This window comes from Trachemys scripta, chromosome 8 (assembly GCF_013100865.1).
Source record: "Trachemys scripta elegans isolate TJP31775 chromosome 8, CAS_Tse_1.0, whole genome shotgun sequence".
In the NCBI taxonomy this organism is placed as follows: Eukaryota; Metazoa; Chordata; order Testudines; family Emydidae; genus Trachemys; species Trachemys scripta.
The window spans coordinates 99,160,737-99,180,021 of NC_048305.1; the positions used below are offsets into that span (position 1 = coordinate 99,160,737).

Genomic DNA, 19,285 nt, shown 5'->3' on the forward strand with positions numbered 1-19,285 from the left:
CCCCCCCCCCCCGTCTCTTGACTGCCCCATCCAAAACCTCCCTGCCCCTTCTCTGATCCCCTGGCCCCCTTGTTATTGGCCTTCGCCTAATGTCTCTGTGAACTTGCTCAGGAACGACCTGAGCCGTTTGTCCCGGCACGCTGGGCAGCAGTGGAGGAGGAGCGGGGGAGGAGCTCCAGACTGCCGGAGGCGATCTGCGAATGCAGGGAGGGAGGGAGTGATCTCTGCTGCAGGGGAGAGGAGGGACTCTCTCTGGCTGTCGGAGTCCCATGTAAGTGGCACCATCCGGCCAGCTGCCCTGTCAGCCACGCGCTCTGCACCGAGGGGGGAAGTCCGGACATTTACAAATTCCCCCCTGGACGCTATTTTTAGCTCAAAAAGCCGGACATGTCCGGGGGAATCCGGACGAATGGTAACCCTACTCAAGAGGGAAGGAATTTTGAGTCCTGCTGTATTTTGACCGTAAGACGATGATCTTATTTGTTAAATTCTGTCAGAATGCTTGGTGCTGTGCAAGACACAGAGGAAGATGTGGCCAGCGCGTTGAGAAAATCACAGTCCTATCTGACAGCATAAAGCAGATGCATAATTCACTGGGACACTCGGGGGATAATGTTTCACTCTTAGTGTGGAGGGCTGCTTGTTTACTGTAGGTTAATACTGCATTTCTAGACAGTCATATCCAAAGCTGCATTAGAGCAACTGTGTATCACTCCCCTGATGCAAAGATGCCCTGAAGCCAGTGGATTTGGCCCCCAGAGAATTCCATTTTGTAGAGGGATTCTCAGGTGGTACAGATCAACCGGTATGTCCTCCACCTCGCTCCCTCCAGTTGGGTTTCTAGTGTATGAGGGTATGCCAGGGGCTCCTTTACATCCTGGCTGCTGGGCTGCCCTTCAGGGAAATTGGCAGCTGGTCTAATTTAGAGCAGCTCTTAGTCTGAACCATCATAAAGTTTTAAGTTAATCCTCCGTGTCTTAAATGCAGTTTGGCAATGGGTCAAAAGGCAGAATTATTGACATAGAAGGCAGGAAATTAGACTGATGGGGTCAACTTGGAAGGATATTTGTGCCAAATCAGTTGTGCTGAGTATCAGTTTTGACGTATGTCTTAATTTGTAATTGAGTTACCATTTCCCCCACTAGAAATCCTCTTATCTGGCATTTTCCGCTCTTCTGCAAACACTAAGCCAAAGTTAACTCCAAAGTGATCTTGCATAACACATTCAAGTGCTGTCTGCTTTCTGCCCAATTTAATCAATTATGTAGATGAGCTAATGGTAATATCCATCCTATTTGATAAGCTTGTGGTGACATGGCCAAGTCATGAGACAAGAAAGGCAACTCTGTGTTTTGCTTTCTTTGTAAAGACCCTTAATTAAAAAAATGTGATTAAAAAGTTGTTTGAAGCTTTGTTGTAGTCATGTTGGTCCCAGGATCTGACATACACAAGATAGGTGAGATATCCTCTTTTATTGGATCAGTTTCTGTTGGTGGAAGGGACAAGTTTTCGAGCTACACAGAGCTCTCTCAGGTCCCCAGTTGTTCAAGTAGTTTCACTTCAAGGAAGCAGATGTAGTTTAGTTAAACTCCCAGCTGACATAGGAATAAGTCGTTCTGAGGTTTCTGAATGCTGCCCTTGTCCTCCCCACATTGCATGGTCTCTGTGCATCTGAGGAATCTCGAATAGCATTCAGATGGCTAGCAGCTAGAATTTAACTACTTGGATATTAGTTTTCTCTTTTATTTTGCTGACTTGGTAGGGAATCAATAGGGTATTGAATGTTGTATGCCCCACATAACATAGGGTCATAACATTTGCCATGTTGTCCTGTGTTTAATGTGTTGTTTAGCTATTTGGGGAATATGATTAAACAGATCTATATTTAAAAACAATCTATTGCCTGGACAGCTACGTATAGTAGCAACATTCCCTAAGATGGATTTTGTTTGGGAACACGTTCTCACTGTTTCTGGGTTGGTCGCTGTCAGACAGGTCATAGTTGTGATGTGCTTCTTCTCCTGCAGGGAGTAGTGTTAGTGTGCACAACATCAGTAATAACATGCTCTCTTAGTGGGTATGATCTGGTCTCCCTTAGTGGCTGACCTGACTCAGTGAGAATAGACCAGCTTTTTACTGACAATTTATGCAGTTACTTCTTTAGCTCAAGTGGTAGCGACTTGTGCTTTTGGGACTGAAGACCCCTTGGAGGTACACAATGTCTTTCTATAAGCAACCTAGGTCCACTGGATATACGTTCTTCACAAACCCTCTGTTGGTTTTTACACTGGATCTTAAACAGGAAAGAAGTGGTTTGCAAGAAATAATGCAAGAGTTAATTTGGAAGAAGTTTTTTTGCAACACTCCTGGGTCTGTCATTTCCTGATATTGCTATTGTAGGCAAGTGCTGCAAGAGTAATTTTAAAATACTTTCTCTCTCTCTCTCCCCTACCATCTCACATACTTTATTATCATTAAGTATGTCCCTCAATGTCTCTGAGATATAGAAGTATTACAGTGCTCAAATACCACAGTGACAATGGGCATTGTATACAAACCTGAATAGAACAGAACAGTGTTATACACGTAGTACAGATGAACGAAGCTGAGGCACGGAGAGGCTAAATGAAGGTCAAGTAACAAGTCACTGTGAGGACTTAGTCTCCAGTATGCCAGTGTTCCTGTCCTCCATTTTAAAGCGTTAACATATATTATGCTGTGTTAATAGACTCATAGAGTTTAAGGCCCGAAGGGACTATTAGATCATCTAGTCTGACCTCCTGCATATCATAGGTCATAAAATTTCACCCCATTCATCTATATTGAGTCCAATAACTTGTTTGGCTAAATCATATATATTACATTGACAGTAACTATTCATTTCACCACTGTGATATGTGCCTAGATACACTGCATAGTGGTAACATGTGTCAGTTGCATAGGTACTACAAAATTCTGTGTATTTTATTTTTCAGAAATGATGTTAGCTCTATTGGACGATACTGGTAACTCGTAAGCACTATTGCACTCTCAGCTGCACAATTATCTGAATCTCTGCTCTGCCACATGATATTTTGCAAAAGTCAAGTGATAACTCCATTGGAAACTATTACCGTGCGTTCTCCTAGAATAACTACATAAACAATGTAGATCACCTCTGTAGATATGCAGTGCAGTCCGTGTGTTTAAGCTACCAGTATAGCTACAAATGATACTACAGATGTTAAAAACAAAATAGCATTGTAATTGCTTTACAAGACTTCGTCTTCCTTCTCTAATTTTTGCACAGGAGTATGGTCTGTTGCAGCTTCAAGAGGGAGCCTTGATGTACAGCTTTAGGTCGGTGCTGTGTACCATGCTGCTGCTGTGCTATCATACCTTCATGACCTTTGTGTTAGGTAGGATTATTCACAGTAACCCTGTAATAGTCCTTCCATGTGATCAGTTATTGCTGGGAAACCAGGGGAAGAAGTGGTTAACTTGCAAACCTGTTGGTGAATTGTTCATTCAAACCTGGACTGGACGGAGTTGGATAATTTGTGGTGGTTGATTTTTGCAATAACTGTCATCACTGCGGAAAGGGCTTTGTCCTTGAAGATGGAGGCTTGTGTAGGACATTTGGGAGGGGGACTTGAGGGGATAGCTGGGGTGTTGCCATAAGAAGAGGTCACAAGAACAAGTTATACTTCCTGAGGTCAAGTGAGTTGTGTTTTGTGTGTGTGTGTGTGTGTGTGGTTGGTTGTTTTTGTTTTTGTTTTTTTTTAAGTCCTTGTAAAAAGATTTGCTAAATCCTGTTTTCATGTTAATTTGTCACCCCGTCTTCTTGGGGTGACTTATTTCCCATTAAAATGATGCATTCACTCATGGCCTACCCCTAAAGCACTCTTTGATAAAGTCCCATTGGGCTAGGCCTAGGCAAATATACTACCAGCTTTTAGAATAATTGCTAAATGTACCTGAAAAAATGTGTCATTGGATACCTCAACTCTGGTCTCATAGCCCCTTGCAACTGCAAAAGCCATGCAGTGTGGACCAGTTAAAAACCTGGCCTATTCCAATGCCAGTCTCTATGGGTCTATGCTTTAAAAAGTTGCCATGGTGTTAGGAAATGGGGGGTGCCCCCGTGGCCATTCAGAAGCCAAGCAATGGACAGTCAGGATCTGATCCGGCCCACTTTCACTTTCTTTCTCTTTTTCTGTCTTGCACAGAATTGAGGATCCCAGGAGGTGGGGAGGGAGGGAGCAATGTCGTATGGAGATTTCTGCCAGCACAGAACCAGTTTGCCTTTATGGTGCCTCTATGTAAGCACAACTTCTTGGTGCCCTCTTCTGATCTGTCTGAAGTGGTGCAGGATGAGGGCCTATGTTTGGACCTAAATGCTACTGTATGGGAGAATTTATTTATTGTCCAGATGATGATTACTCAAGGCTATTGTCTCCAATTCCTTTTAATAATTTGCATTGTTTTACTCAACTAATCTAGGGACAGGGAAAGGAAACGTTGAAGAGGCAGAAAGGCTACTCAAGCCTTACTTGGCTCGTTATCCAAAAGTAAGATGAATCCTAATTTAGTTTAGTGTTTTTGTAGCTAGACTGTATAAGCTGCATGAGAATTGTTCACGGTTGCTTTTGTTTATTACAGGGAGCCATATTCCTGTTTTTCGCGGGCAGGATAGAAACAATAAAAGGCAATATTGATACAGTAAGTAATCCTTTTCTCCTTGGAAAAGAACCTCCAAGAACAACGTTGCCCTATTAGTCATAAAGCCTGGCGAAGATTTTAAAAAATAGGAGTGTAGGTTGGGCTTCTAATCATATTTAGACACCCCAAAGCCAATTATCCTAAATTTTGGGCAAGTCCACCTCCAATGCTGAACTTTTTGGCTGGGATCCATCTGTAAATTTGTAGTGCATAAATACAAAACAGGAATTTTATTCTGATGATTGCTTTGAATGGCTTGACCCACTGCTTTCAGTTAATTGAATTGAACAACATAAAATAACCATCTGTGATTTGTTTTAATGACTTGATTGGATCAGGGTTTAATCATTTGGGTTTGAAAGTTCTACCCTGAAAATGCCCAACTTCAAGCAAAACCCCTTTGAAATAATGTTTTTGCAACAGTCCTTTAAAGTGTTGCTGGGCCTCCATGCCGATGTGCAATCAAGAACCGCCATGATTGCTGTCCTGAAAAGGTCGCCAGAAGTGTTGTACTCCAGTCAAACAGTAGCTGATTATATGTATCCTGAGCAATGCAATTCCTGATTCAATTAAACTCGGCAGAAATTCCACCTGCTACAGCTGAGTGCTAGGGCTTGGCTACACTTGCGAGTTAGAGTGCATTAAAGCAGCCCCAGGCGCCGTAGCTCACTACCCGTCCACACCGGCAAGGCACGTAGAGCGCTCTGACTCCAGGGCTAGAGCGCTCCTGGTACTCCACCTTGGTGAGGAGATTAACACTTGGTGCGTATTGGCTGAAACGCCAGTGTGAATGAGGTGTTGCATTACTGCGCTCTGATCAGCCTCTGGAAACATCCCATAATCCCCTTAAGTCAAGTGGCCACTCTTGCCATTGTTTTGTAATAGCTGTAGGCATGCCAATATGCCCTTTGAAAGCTCTGTTTCTGACAGCCGGCATGCTTATCTGCTCTGAGACAAAGCAACCATTAGTGTGGAATGCTGTGTGAGAGAGAGAGGGGCAGGGAGGGATAAGGGGGATCTGTTGCTGTCTGAACTTACAAGATAGCATGCTGACATGCTCTCAGCCCCCCGAAAACCTCCCCCCACATACACACTCCCTGTCACACTCCACCCCACCCCCCCTCATCTGAAAAGCACGTTGCAGCCACTTGCATGCTGGGATATCTACCACAATGCACTGCTCTGTGGCCGTTGCAAGAGCTGCTAATGTGGCCACGCCAGTGCGCTTGCAGCTTCAGTGTGGACAGATTGCAGCACTTTCCCTACTGCGCTCTACGAAGGCTGGTTTAACTCTGTGCTCTACATCTGCAAGTGTAGCCAGGCCCCTAGTTGCAGAGCTGGTATCAAACTATGTGGCTTTAAGGCAGTGGCTTTGAAAGACTGGACAATTAAGCAAGTATGTGTGTGAGAGTGATGAATGTGGTATACTGTCTTGTGCTGCTCTTACTCCAGTGTGATGATAGTATAACAGTTCTCCAAAATTAATGCTGTTTGTCTAACCCATCTTGAAACCCGCTGTGCCTTTAACGCTCTGCAGTTATTTTCCTTTGCCTGCTCTTGGACTTCTCTCCCTCCAAACTGACTTGTACTCTTCTCTTCTCTTGCTGTTTTTTACATGTCCCAAATACTCTGGGGCAGATCCTCAGCTGGTATATATTGTCATTCTCCACTGATGTTAGTGGAGCTTTGATATATACACCAGCTGAGGAACTGCCCCTCTGACTTTAATTTCCTAATCTTCCCTCGCAACAAACACTCCTCTTGCTGCTCTACTATTCAACTACACTCGGCATCCGGTAATAAAATTAAGGTATAAGGAGGACTGTAGGGGTAAACATGATAATAGAGGGTGAGACTGTGAAGTCAAGGGTCTGATCCTGCTGCCTTGAAGTCAGTCGGCCTGATCCTAGGAAATGCTGAGCACTCTCAACTCCCCCCACTTAGAGTTAGAATTGAGGGCACTCCCCACCTAGGAGCAGCATTGCGTCCCAGTGCTGTTTACCGAATGGACGCATTTGACGTTTCTATTCTATGAAACCTGTTTTTTTCTCACGGTGATTATGGTTATGTTTGGACTTTCCTTGGTTCAGGCAGTTAGTAGGTTTGAGGAATGCTGTGAGGCCCAACAGCACTGGAAGCAGTTTCATCACATGTGTTACTGGGAACTAATGTGGTGCTTCACCTACAAGCGCCAGTGGAAGATGGCCTATTTCTATGCGGATCTGCTAAGCAAAGAAAACAATTGGTCAAAGGTAAGCTAAAGTGAAAAGAAAACCAATAGTTAATGAAAGAGAGACCAAAGCTTCGGTGTTACATTTTAATTGGGTTGGGCCACATCTATGGTAGGGGAGGGCAGTAAAACAAAATCTGGCTTGTTCTAGCTCATGCAGACGATGTATAGAGGGGGAGCAGTGCAGACATTCTAAACTTATCATAAGCAACAAAAGTCCTGTGGCACCTTATAGACTAACAACATGTATTGGAGCATTAGCTTTCATGGGTGAATACCCACTTCGTCAGGGAATACACCTAGATTTCAGAGCTGATTTTTAACTAAATGCAAGTCAACTGGCAAGGGGCTTTGTCATGTACTAATTGGCCATCCTGTGCAATTAGCTGTAAGTCGTTATTTCTTTTATTGCAGTTACATTAATGAACATGAGCTGTTTTGGTGACCATGTGGAAGGTAGTGTTTTGTAATGAGAGTTAAACATGATGGTACCTACTAGGTAATAACTGTAACCAGGGCAAATTCCTTGGTTTAAGGGACTACATAGCCCCCCTCGTGAGCAGATCTGGCACAACACATTGGAAATGGAAGGGGGTGTTGTCTCTCTGACACTGACTATCTCCCTCCTCCTCATTTATCCGAGCCCCATGACAGCAGCACCTCAGTTGGGTTCTTTGTTCAGCAGCGGATGGAACCAGGGCATTGGCCCTGTCACAGCTCCTGCTGAAGTCAAGTGGCCAGGAGGTAGAGTGGGGGGCAGCACAACTGCACGGAGGGGCAGCCATCCATGTATGATCGCTTCTGTCTAAACCAATGTCAGGCTTGCCTTTGCCATGGATCTCTGGGGTTGAGAGGCCTTGCTGCTGCCTATTCGGCAGCCACCAAACTTCTCCCACCAGAGGCAATAATGTCCGGGAGCACTGCAAGCTGAACCTTGCCAAAGTGTCTGTTCTTTTGACCCCTTCCTGGAGGTCACTATGCAGAACAGGGAAATCAGACCCATATCCTGGGGGCTGCAGTAAACTCTGATGGTGTCTATAAGAGATTGTAGAGCTCATGAGAAACACCTTCACGTGAGTTCTGTGGGCAGCAGCCAATCACAGAACCAGGGTTTGCATACTGAACATTTGTTGAAAATGTGAATTAAATTATAAACAGGATGAAATGAGAAATTGAGGGGCATTTTTGTGGGCATGTGGCCGCATGCGTTCTGAGGGCAACAGCCAATCACAGAACCAGTCTTTGCATATGCATGATTGTTGAAAACTCCATTCAAGCATAAATTCCATGTCCTATGGTAATTGCTGTCCCCTGCTGTGATGGCCACTACAGCAACACTCAAGAAGTAACGAATTATTATACTCTACCTTCCCTTGGCATTCACTATAACATCTTCCAGCACCCTGCACTTTTGACCGTGTATTACTCAGGAATTCTTGTGATTAATCACTAATTAGTTCTCTTTAATAGGGAAGCTTCTTTTTTGTTGCACACACACAAGTATTCATAGAATGGAAATAAAAACTGGTACAAATAGGGCAAACTAAAAACAATAAAAGATACCATAATATGAGCTCTTCTGTACTCTCTTTTGAAAGTACTGGGTCTTATGCACATATCTCAGTTGGAAAACTGACTCTCCTCTTAAGTGTTTTGTAATATTACTTGAGTTTACAAGGAAAAGCAACAGAGGTTTCCCTCCTTAACAGTACCATCATGTTGGCTTTGAAATCAATGCTGCTGCTGCTGTGAATACAATTCATAATGTTGACAGCATTTGCTCTTCACTGTAGGTTACCTATATTTACATGAAAGCTGCCTATCTCAGTATGTTTGGACCAGATGATCACGAACCCTTTGGGGATAATGAAGTGGAACTGTTTAGGTAAGATTTAGCAAGTCCCAACTAGGACACTATTCCATTCCTTACCTTTTCAAATGACTTGCAACAATGAATATAAATCAGGTGTTGGGAGTAGAGAGGAAAAGTTACTGATTCTGTAGGGTTAATAAGATGCAGATTTGTGTGAATATATCATCCGAATTTGCTTAGGCGTTTCAGACTGCTATCTGGCTGCAGGGCCCACACAAATAAGTGTGTGTATGTGTGTGTGTGAGAGAGAAAATAAAATACAGTGTCAGATGCTCAAAATAATTCCCCATTAACTATACTAACATTTTTGGAAAGTTTTCAGCTGCCCTTGAGTATATTTCAACTTCCCATTGGCCCAGAAATGCTTTGAATTATATCACTTTCTATTTTATCATTGCTACAAGTGGTTGCTGCTATTGCATGCAACATTTTCCATGTTTTTTTTTTTTTTCTATTGTTCCCGGTAGTTAAAGTTGGCATGAGTTTTCTGAAAGCCTTGTACAGATTTCACTACAAGATGTGTGTCCTGATAAAAGGCTGTTGGAGGCAGCCTCAATACAACTGTGAGCCTGGGGCTTGGCATCTGGCAGCACTCTGCAAGGCTCAGGAGGGCGAGCCAGGGGGTGTGCATGCACATTATTGGAACTGTAACTTGAATCTGGTTCTGATGTTTATGCTCAAAAAATGCCTGACTGCTGCTTCAGTTTAGTCAACTAGTTACAGTAAAATCCTCTTATAAAATGTAGTTTTATTTTTAAAATAGCTTTATTCTAAGAGATGATCCGTACCACTTACTGTATAAAAAGCTTTATGTAGTCGTCATGGATCCACTCACTGCTAGGGGCGCCGCCTCCTGGCTGCTCTGGGGATTAGCTCCTTCCAGGTGCAACAACCTCCTTTGTTGGCCGCTCTCACTGAGACCCCTATTGCTCCAGCTTCCTCTTTGTGACTTGGCCCTCCAGCCAGCTCGCTACGGTCCTCCCCTTCCCGGGCACTGAAGTGTTTTGGGGCAAACATTCCCAGGAAGTCCGTTTTCTTCTGGTTTGTGAAACTTCCCCATTGGCTGGTAGGGGAACCCAGGCTTACATTCTATTCTGGGTTCCAGCTCAGGGACCCTCTGATCTGCAGACAAAGTCTGCACTATCCGATACCTTGCTGCTTTTCCCTTGAGCTTTTCCTATCTTTCTGTCTCTCCCTGTCCCCACTGCCTCAGGTTTGCCAGCCTAAAGTCCCTCCTCCCAGGGAATAGCTGTAGGCTACACTCCATAGTCCCAAACACACGTCCCTTCACCAAGGGGTGACTGAGGACTACTTCCCTGCAGCTGCTTTCTACTCTCAGCTCCTGGCCTTTATACAGGCCACTCCTGTTCCCCTCCAGCTGATTGTCATCTAATGAATCCCCACCCCCGGGTGGTCCTCCAGGTGCAACAGAATTAGCCCACTTAGCCACCGTAACCCCTTCAGGCCTTGTGTCGGATGGACACCCCCTCACAGGTCCATAAAAACATAAATTAGTTACTGCAGATTTCCTCTTACCCAGATTGCAGTTTGTACATTGAAACTACTCAGGGCATCCGTATTTTCTCAGAGTTCATTACAAGGAAGATTTCACGGGATGTGGTATTCCTCAGGAGATGGCTTTGTTTGGTCTTTACATGTCAACACCTCTCAATGAATCGGTCTTTTTAATTTTTTTTGTTTTGGTTTGAGTGGTTTTTCCAGATATTCAGAGGGGCAAAAATGACTTGAGCTGCTTTTAATCTTCCAGGACTGTGCCTAGTTTGAAACTGAAAATTGCAGGGAAGTCACTGCCTACAGAGAAGTTTGCCATTCGGAAATCTCGGAGATACCTTCCCTCAAACCCGGTTCCTTTGCCTGTGCCTGCGTTGGTAGGCTGGAAAGATGTCTTATTCCCCCTATATTTTTCAGTAATTCACAATATGGAGACAAAAATTAGATACTTAGAATGGTATATGTCGAACCCCCCTCCAAGAGCCTGAAATGTTCCCAGGACCTAATCTCGCAAATGCAAAGAATGTAAAACTGGGGCATGTGCTGCACTCTGGGAAATGAAGCCAGTTGTGTCACACCTGAATATGCTGCATGTGCAACTCACTATTTCACTCTTTAGACTACAACACACTTCACAGCTTTTCACCGTTCGTGCTCTGGTAGACTTTACTTTTGGTGCCCATGTTTCAAAGTCTCATCCACTGGGCCAGCATTCCAGGTACAGCTGGGGAGAACATTAGGCAGGAAACAGGCAAAAACTGGTGAAACTAGATACTTCTGAGTCTAGCCAACCTGAACGTGAATGTTGGAAGCTCAGTTTGAAAGATTAGCAGCTATGCTCTAGGGTACGTAATGGCTAGGAGGACAAAATTCAGCCACTTCTTTGCAGCCAGACTAGAACACTGCTGTGTGTGCTGGACATCCATCCCTGGCTGATTTTCTTCCCCCCTCCCCCCCCCGGGCCAAATAAGAATAACTGCTCTGAAGTCTCATTGGTGGAGCATTAGGAGAGGACCACCTCTGCTCTCATGTGAAAGCCAATCTCTGGAGAATGGTGAGAGAATAGCAGGGGATCTGGGTTCTGTAGGTTTGCTAAGTGTGGTTCACATCAGAGCCTGAACTCTGGGATCATCACTTTTGAGCATGCCACCAATGTTCACAACAACTGGTAAATTTTCTAACCAATTCAGCTGTTTTGTCTAGTTGTATGCTGTCTCTCAGGTCAGGCATTTCCTTTAAAAGTCTTGGTTGGTATGTATCTTAAAGCCAACTCAAAGAATCATTTTGCTCTTTTTTGGGGGGGTCACTACATCTCCTCTTATAGTTTCACTCATGAGTGCCTGACCTGAGAGAGTGTACATTCATAGCTAGTACTCTTCTCTAGACCACTGGCAGTAAAATTTGATGCCATGGTTTGTTTCTAAATTCAGTCTCTGTTGCAACTGCACGTCAACTCAGCATGCATAATCCCTTAAGGACCAGTTTCAACAAGATCCAAGGATTTAGGTGGAGGCCAATAATGGGGTCACTTCTAGTGAAAATGACTTTGCATCCACACCCAATAGGTTTCCATACGCCATTGGAAGCCAGAAACAGTCATACTTGAGTTTTGCTGGGGCTGGTCTTATGTGATGGTGCAACAGGTTTCTCTAGCAAGTCTTCTTGCTAAGTATCCGGTTTCCATTTGCTGCAATTGCACTTTCAAGGCACCAGGTGTCACTCTCTAATAGTTAAAGACTAGGGAATGGATAGAGTTGGGGTTCAGGTAACAAGCAATTTATAACAGAATTTTAACTGAACTGCTATACTTTCTAGGACTTTTCATTTGGGTGGGAAGGAACTTGCTCATTGGAATCAGGTCCTAACTCACAGATTTATCCCAGAAAGTTTTTATTTAAACTATGGAAAAATGCAGTTTGGGGTACTTTTATAACCACCCACGCAACTGAATCTTCAGTAGAGACAAATAAGCACAGCACTGTCTCCTCAACCGTTAAAAATAGCTCAGCTATTGCAAATGCCTTTGCTTATCAGCCCTAGAATAAAATTAACGTGTGCAGGAATTTAGAAATAAGAAACATTTAAGTTACAAAATAGCCCTTTTAGAAACAGGTAAAGTAAGGTTCTAATAGGTCTCCATAATAATTCTGTCGTTAACTCTTCTTCTAAAAGTCCCAGATGTGATGGTGATTGTAGTGATAGGCACGTCTTATTAGCATTTAGAATAGAGCTTAGGCTCATGTCCTGTAGGCCAGTGAACTGCCCCAATGGAAAAGCCATACAGAATGAATAGGGATGAAATCAATAGGACTGGCTCTATATAGAATTTATTCCAGAAACCTTATATCGTTTAGTTGACAATTCATAGATTCTAGGACTGGAAGGGACCTCGAGAGGTCATCGAGTCCAGTCCCCTGCCTTCATGGCAGGACCAAATACTGTCTAGACCATTCCTGATAGACATTTATCTAACCTACTCTTAAATATCTCCAGAGATGGAGATTCCACAACCTCCCTAGGCAATTTATTCCAGTGTTTAACCACCCTGACAGTTAGGAACTTTTTTCTAATGTCCAACCTAGACCTCCCTTGCTGCAGTTTAAGCCCATTGATATACTGAGCCATCCAGTCCTCCAATCTGTGTCTCAGCTTCAGAGCTGCCCCCTATATTACAGAGATAGGGTTGGTGTTCTACTCAAGTGATCTGTATTGGCAAAGGGAAGGGGTGGACTAGATGACTTAATAGGACTTCAGAGTAGTAGCCGTGTCAGTTTGTATCAACAAAAACAATGAGGACTCCTCGTTGGTTTTGCTAATAAGACTTAGACTTCCAGCACTATTTGCTTTTAGCAATAAGTTACAGTGAGGCCATATCAGCAGTATCCGCACCTAGGAAGGAATTCGTAACTTCTGCCCTTTGCTGAAATAATCTAAATAATTAGCTACCTACATCTCTCCATTGCCACATTAATGAAATGTGTTCTTTGTCCACCCCTAGGAAATGATGTATATCTGGAATGGCTATGCTGTGATTGGAAAATGTCCTGATTTAACAGAAGGCATGTTGCAGACATTAACTGAGGCAGAAGCAGCTCTGGAAAGAAGCCCAGGTAAGCACTGATCTGATTTAAGCAGGTGCTTTACAGTAGTATATATACTTGAAGATATTCTGGTTGTCTGTGAATAAAAGTTTTCCAGCTAGTAAAACAAGTTAATACAGTCACAAGAGTGAGCTGGATTATGTCACCATGTGTTGTTAATACAGATAGGAATAACATTCCTCTATTAATGCTTTAACATGTAATATGGCATAAGAGACTTGTCGCTTACAGGATGCATCTTAGGAACCGTCCAGTATTGAAAGACCATTTCTTTTACAAAATACATATTTAAATCTAAGGGTCAAATTTATCATTTGCATTGACTTCAATTACACTATGGGTGACAGGCCACAAACTGCACATGCTTCGCTATATGCAGGTGGTGTATTATTTCAGTTCTAAAGAACACAGTGGAGGAGACAAGCATCAAGCTGATTTATAGAAAGCACCATCACGTACTAACCAACAACCTGGAGGGTTGACGGATATCTGTGAGTTAACTATTTGCTGTAAAACACTTGCACTTAAATGGACTGGGCAAAAAAACCGGAGCATAAGAAGGGAATGGTCCAAAATTAGGTCAGACTCTTATACTATGCCTGGTTTCAGTGTGTTAACTAGACAGGCCTGGCAGAGTAGAATTGTTGTTTTTTCTCTCCATCTTTTATTTTTGGTCTCCCCAGTCCAGCAGGGGTTCCCCAGCCAGCACAGCTGCCCTTCTGCAATTCCCCCTATACTACAAACCTTTCATTCTCATCTATACTCGCCACCTTTCTGTGAAAGGTTCAGACCTTACCATGACAGTGGAGTCTGGGTCAAATCAACACCCTGAAATCCTTTCTAGAACCTGTGTCTTCCCTGCATATACACTGCACATTACCACAACTATTCTCCAGCCAGCAGACAAGTTAAATTCTCTGAAGAACGCTGTTAATGTTGTTCTTGCTTGTCCAGCAGGTGTCATTCAGCTACTTAGTAATACTCATCATTAGTATCTCCCTAGGCCCAGAGACCTGAGAGGCATCTTCCTAGCCCATTTGGTCAGAGAATGACATTGTCATCAGCTGGTGGCTTGTGTCCTTTAGTGAACATCTAGAAAAACTAGTAATTCAGCTTGAAACATTGAAAACTGAACTTTTAAGTCAGTCTGAGGCATATGAGTTGCTTGAAGTATCAGGCAAGTTTGTCCCCTTTTTAACTCTGAAAAAGGTGGTGGTGGGGGAACCTTTTAGCTGAAGGGAAGGGAGTTTGGTGTAATGGTCAGAAGAGGGACTTTTGCTGCCTCAGTCACCCATTCTGCTACTGTGTCATGGGTCAGCATGTGCCAGTTTGCAAACCATGCAAACTTCCTTGCAGAGTTTGTTGAGGCTCATTGATGACTGTAAAGTGCCTTGAGGATACGGTCTGAAAAGTGCTGTATATTTTAAATGAGAAGTATATACTAAAAGCAGTTTTTTTTCTCTCATGCCTTTAGGTGTTACAATTAGCCGTAATATGTTTTACAAAAGTGTGATTTTTTTTCAAGTTGACAATGTCCATTTAAATAGCAATATACAGAAGGAGACCAAGTTAGACTGAAATCCTTGGGGCACGGATCTAACACTATAAAGACCTAATCCAGCAAACATGTATGTGACTGATGGTATATGCTGTAAGAAGTCCGTTGAAGTTAATGGAAGTGTTCATGGGAATAAAATTCTCACGTGCATAAGTATTTTCAGGATTGGGCCCTCAATGACTAGTTTATACAACGTGCATATCCGTGGCAGGATACATTATACGTTTTAAAAAGTGCATACATATAAATGTGTTCACAGAATAGATGGCCAGTGGGGATTGCTGATATACATTTGACTTATCTTACTGGAAGAAAAAAAAACCTTGCAGGCTCTAACCCACTTAACTGTGCACATGGCTAGTCTGGAACAATGTGATCCCATCACTTTTATCTTCTCTTCCTTTCCCCATGGGAAGCAACTTTGCTTTTTAAACAGCTACTTGTGCATCTTCTCTTAAGTGGAGTCCCTATCAGGTCATGTATGCAGACCCTAGTGCCTGCACTGAAATAACAGATCGTGTACACGCCACGAATGTCCGTGAGGATGCAAAGATTCTAGTGCATCTCTGATTGCAGATCAGGGCCTTAGACCATAAACTCCAAAGGGCAGCATATATCTCACAGGAAGTGTAGAGAATCCAGCCAGTCTGAATGGGGCACTAGTGCCATACAAATAATAAAAAAAAAATGCTCTGAAAATCTCAACTGTTGCAAAGAGGTTTTGAAAATGTGCCTGCTAAGTATTTTTGGAACAGCAATGTTTAATTTTCTTTTAAGGCACCAAGTTATTTCAAAATGCAAAACTGATAAAACGGTTACTTTATCTTGCAGCTACAGAATTACTAGCAGATGACCAATGTTTGATAAAGCTGTTAAAGGGTTTATGTCTGAAGCACTTGGGCAAGATTTCTGAGGCAGAAGATCATTTCATTTACATCCATTTAAAGTAAGTTTTTTTTTCCATATTTAACACACAGCAGAACTCAAGAAATGCTGAGTGTAAGTAGCACTGTCAAGCAGTCAAGTCCTTTAAGTCAAGTCCAAGCCTCTCTAAAATAGCTGTGTGTATATATCTCCTCAATATATGTTCCATTCTATATGCATCCGAAGAAGTGGGCTGTAGTCCACGAAAGCTTATGCTCTAATAAATTTGTTAGTCTCTAAGGTGCCACAAGTACTCCTGTTCTTTTTGCGGATACAGACTAACACGGCTGCTACTCTGAAACCTGTGTATCAGTGGTACATTTTGCTCAGCAAATCTACAATCCATGTGTATACAGAGATATCTGCTGACTTTAGGGACTAAAGTGCTTTTCTACTTCTGCTAGCCCTACAGAGTCAACACAACTAACAGAGTGTGAGCTGAATTCTGTTATTTCTTGTGCACCATCAACAGAATTGTTCACTGAATTCACCTAAGAAACCTATTGAAGGTGATGAGGATGCAGAGGTGTTGCACAGGGCATACTTTTTGGTCTGCACAGCCTTTGTGGATGATGTATGAAAAGATGGATGCACTGCTACCGACTAGGGACTGAATGGCTAGGCAGCAGTTTTGCAGAAAAGGACCTAGGGGTTACAGTGGATGAGAAGCTGGATATGAGTCAACAATGTGCCCTTGTTGCCAAGAAGGCTAACGGCATTTTGGGCTTTATAAGTAGGGGCATTGCCAGCAGATCGAGGGACATGATCATTCCCCTCTATTCGGCACTGGTGAGGCCTCATCTGGAGTACTGTGTCCAGTTTTGGGCCCCACACTACAAGAAAGATGTGGAAAAATTGGAAAGAGTCCAGCAGAGGGCAACAAAAATGTTTAGGGGCTGGAGCACATGACTTATGAGGAGAGGCTGAGGGAACTGGGATTGTTTAGTCTGCAGAAGAGAAGAATGAAGGGGGATTTGATAGCTGCTTTCAACTACCTGAAAGGGGGTTCCAAAGAGGATGGATCTAGACTGTTCTCAGTGGTAGCAGATGACAGAACAAGGAGTAATGGTCTCAAGTAGCAGTGGGGGAGGTTTAGGTTGGATATTAGGGGAAAAAATTTTACTAGGAGGGTGGTGAAGCACTGTAATGGGTTACCTAGGGAGGTGGTGGAATCTCCTTCCTTAGAGGTTTTTAAGGTCAGGCTTGACAAAGCCCTGGCTGGGATGATTTAGTTGGGGATTGGTCCTGCTTTGAGCAGGGGGTTGGACTAGATACCTCCTGAGGTCCCTTCCAACCCTGATATTCTATGATTCTAAGAGCCCAGCTTGACTTGAAGAGCACAGGTTGAGTTTGCAAGGCTGGAAGTTAGAAAAAACTTACATGTAATTGAGCATGTTTGATATAGAACCATTGAAATGCAGTAAATGTGCTCTCCCCCCCCCCCCCCCCCGCACACACAGTCCCATTTTTATTCATTTGTCAGAGGAGAACCATATTTTAATTCAGCTGAGTAAGACCTAGGACTGGTTGGGGGTTTCTGTGAGAGGAATTTTAAAAGAGCAGTTGAGGAGGACAAGCCTTAATTGTACCTTTCTAAAGTATTTGTGATGGTATAGTTAAGATTCTCTTATCTCTTCTATTAGAAACCTTTAATTTTGGGTGTATGTAACTTTAGAACCAAAATGATTCCTAGGCTGGCTGTTGCTCCCCAGAATTTGTTCTGTGTGCAGATTCCCACACCCTATGGAAGCTCTGTGTAGCTGGAGACAGCTGCATCCATGGAAAAAGTTGCGTGATTGGGATCTGAATCTCAATATTCCTCAGTCAAGTCACTGTAAAATTGGGTAGAAAAACCTCATTATGAATTAGATATAGTACTAAGTGAAGCTTTCCCTGGTAATTAAATTACCCCCTCAAATTGCTCTTCTGTTCTCTAAGGCCCCATTTACATTAAGGACATTAGCACTGATGTAACTATATTAATTTAGTTATATTGGTATAGATGCTTAACATAAACATGCTGCACTGGCACAGCTTAACCTGGTGACATACCGAAGTGGCTATGTTGACATAATTAGAACGGTGCACATTTTCTTAACATAGACAGGACCTAAGAATTTGGCTTTACATATGCAGTGGAAGTGAGTTTTGTTTTTGTTTTCATAGGGCACTGACCCATTGTGTACCTTCTGAACAAAACAAATCCATGCCCTTTGCCCTTACAAAAATAGTTAAATTCTAAACGCAAGTTTAATGGCACTTAAAGCTTAGTCTTCACTTCACCTCACCTCTCCCCCATCCCCCAGGTGAAGTGTGTTGTACTGTGTCATAGTTAACACGTGAGAAAATCCTAGCGAAGACAAGGCAGTTTGTAAGTTTTTTCACATGGAGTTAACAGGTTGTATTAAACCCTATCAGGGAGCCTAACCTTTAACTCAACCTGCTAACATGTGAAAACTACAAACTGCCTTGTCTTCACTAGGATTTTACCTTGCGTTAGTTAACTTGAGTTAAGAATGCAGCTGTTTTCTTCTCAGTGAACAGAAATCTAAAGGGAGTCAGCAGAGAGCCTGGAGCGGTGTGAACTGCTCCATTCATTTTATTAACTCAGGTGCCCAGTGATGATGATTTTAAATACCAACATTGTTAACTATTTAATTCCTCATGTAAGAGGGAGGGAGAGTCACAGACTGACAATTTAGGCCATGTCTACACTAGCGAGCTTACAGCAGCACAGCTGTACTAATGCAGCTCTGCCGCTGTAAGATCACTCCTGTAGCCGCTGTATCCCGGTGGGAGAGAGCTCTTCCATTGACATAATTAAACCACCTCCAACAAGCGGCATTAGCTACGTCGGTGGGAGAGCGTCTCCTGCCAACGTAGCGCTGTCCACACCAGCCCTTCTGTTGGTGTCACTTATGTGCTATGGGGGGTGTTTTTCACACTCCTGAGCGACACAAGTTATACTATCAAAAGTGCTAGTGTAGACATACTCAGAGTAAGGCTAACTTCTCACTTTGGTGCCATAAGTGGGTGACATTTAGGAGCTAGTATCACTTATTTTCCCCCCCACCCACTCATAAAGAAGCCACACCCCAGGAACCTATCCGAGCCTGTGTGTATACTGAAGCCCAACCAAGTGGGAGCCAAGCTCAAAGAATCAGTTGGCAGAACTATCCTATTTGAAATAACTGCACAATATACAGTGAATGGCATCTCATTTTGGCAATGCAAGTGGGTGGTGCATGAAGCACTGCTACCTTTTGTTATTTCCCTCCCCTCCACTAAGAAACTTGTAAATAACATGCTGCAAAAGATGGTCATGTATTGCCATGCAAATGTATAGAGCACTTACTGAATAACCTAGAGATAGTCTAGGTTAGAGT

The 19,285-nt window shown here is 43.1% G+C and overlaps 1 protein-coding gene across 4 annotated transcripts in view; it reads left to right on the forward strand.

Annotated features, from left to right (window-relative positions):
- TTC39A (tetratricopeptide repeat domain 39A) overlaps positions 1–19,285 on the forward strand; it is a 79,169-nt gene that overhangs the window by 53,356 nt on the left and 6,528 nt on the right. For 3 of the 4 annotated variants that reach the window (XM_034780180.1, XM_034780178.1, XM_034780179.1), the window contains exons 9-16: positions 3,290–3,398; positions 4,483–4,550; positions 4,642–4,701; positions 6,792–6,953; positions 8,725–8,816; positions 10,573–10,693; positions 13,315–13,426; positions 15,807–15,921. In XM_034780180.1, the coding sequence (XP_034636071.1) occupies positions 3,290–3,398; positions 4,483–4,550; positions 4,642–4,701; positions 6,792–6,953; positions 8,725–8,816; positions 10,573–10,693; positions 13,315–13,426; positions 15,807–15,921 (839 nt within the window). Of the gene's footprint in view, positions 1–3,289; positions 3,399–4,160; positions 4,302–4,482; positions 4,551–4,641; positions 4,702–6,791; positions 6,954–8,724; positions 8,817–10,572; positions 10,694–13,314; positions 13,427–15,806; positions 15,922–19,285 lie in introns of those variants that run through there. The other variant, XM_034780182.1, reaches the window with a different exon arrangement.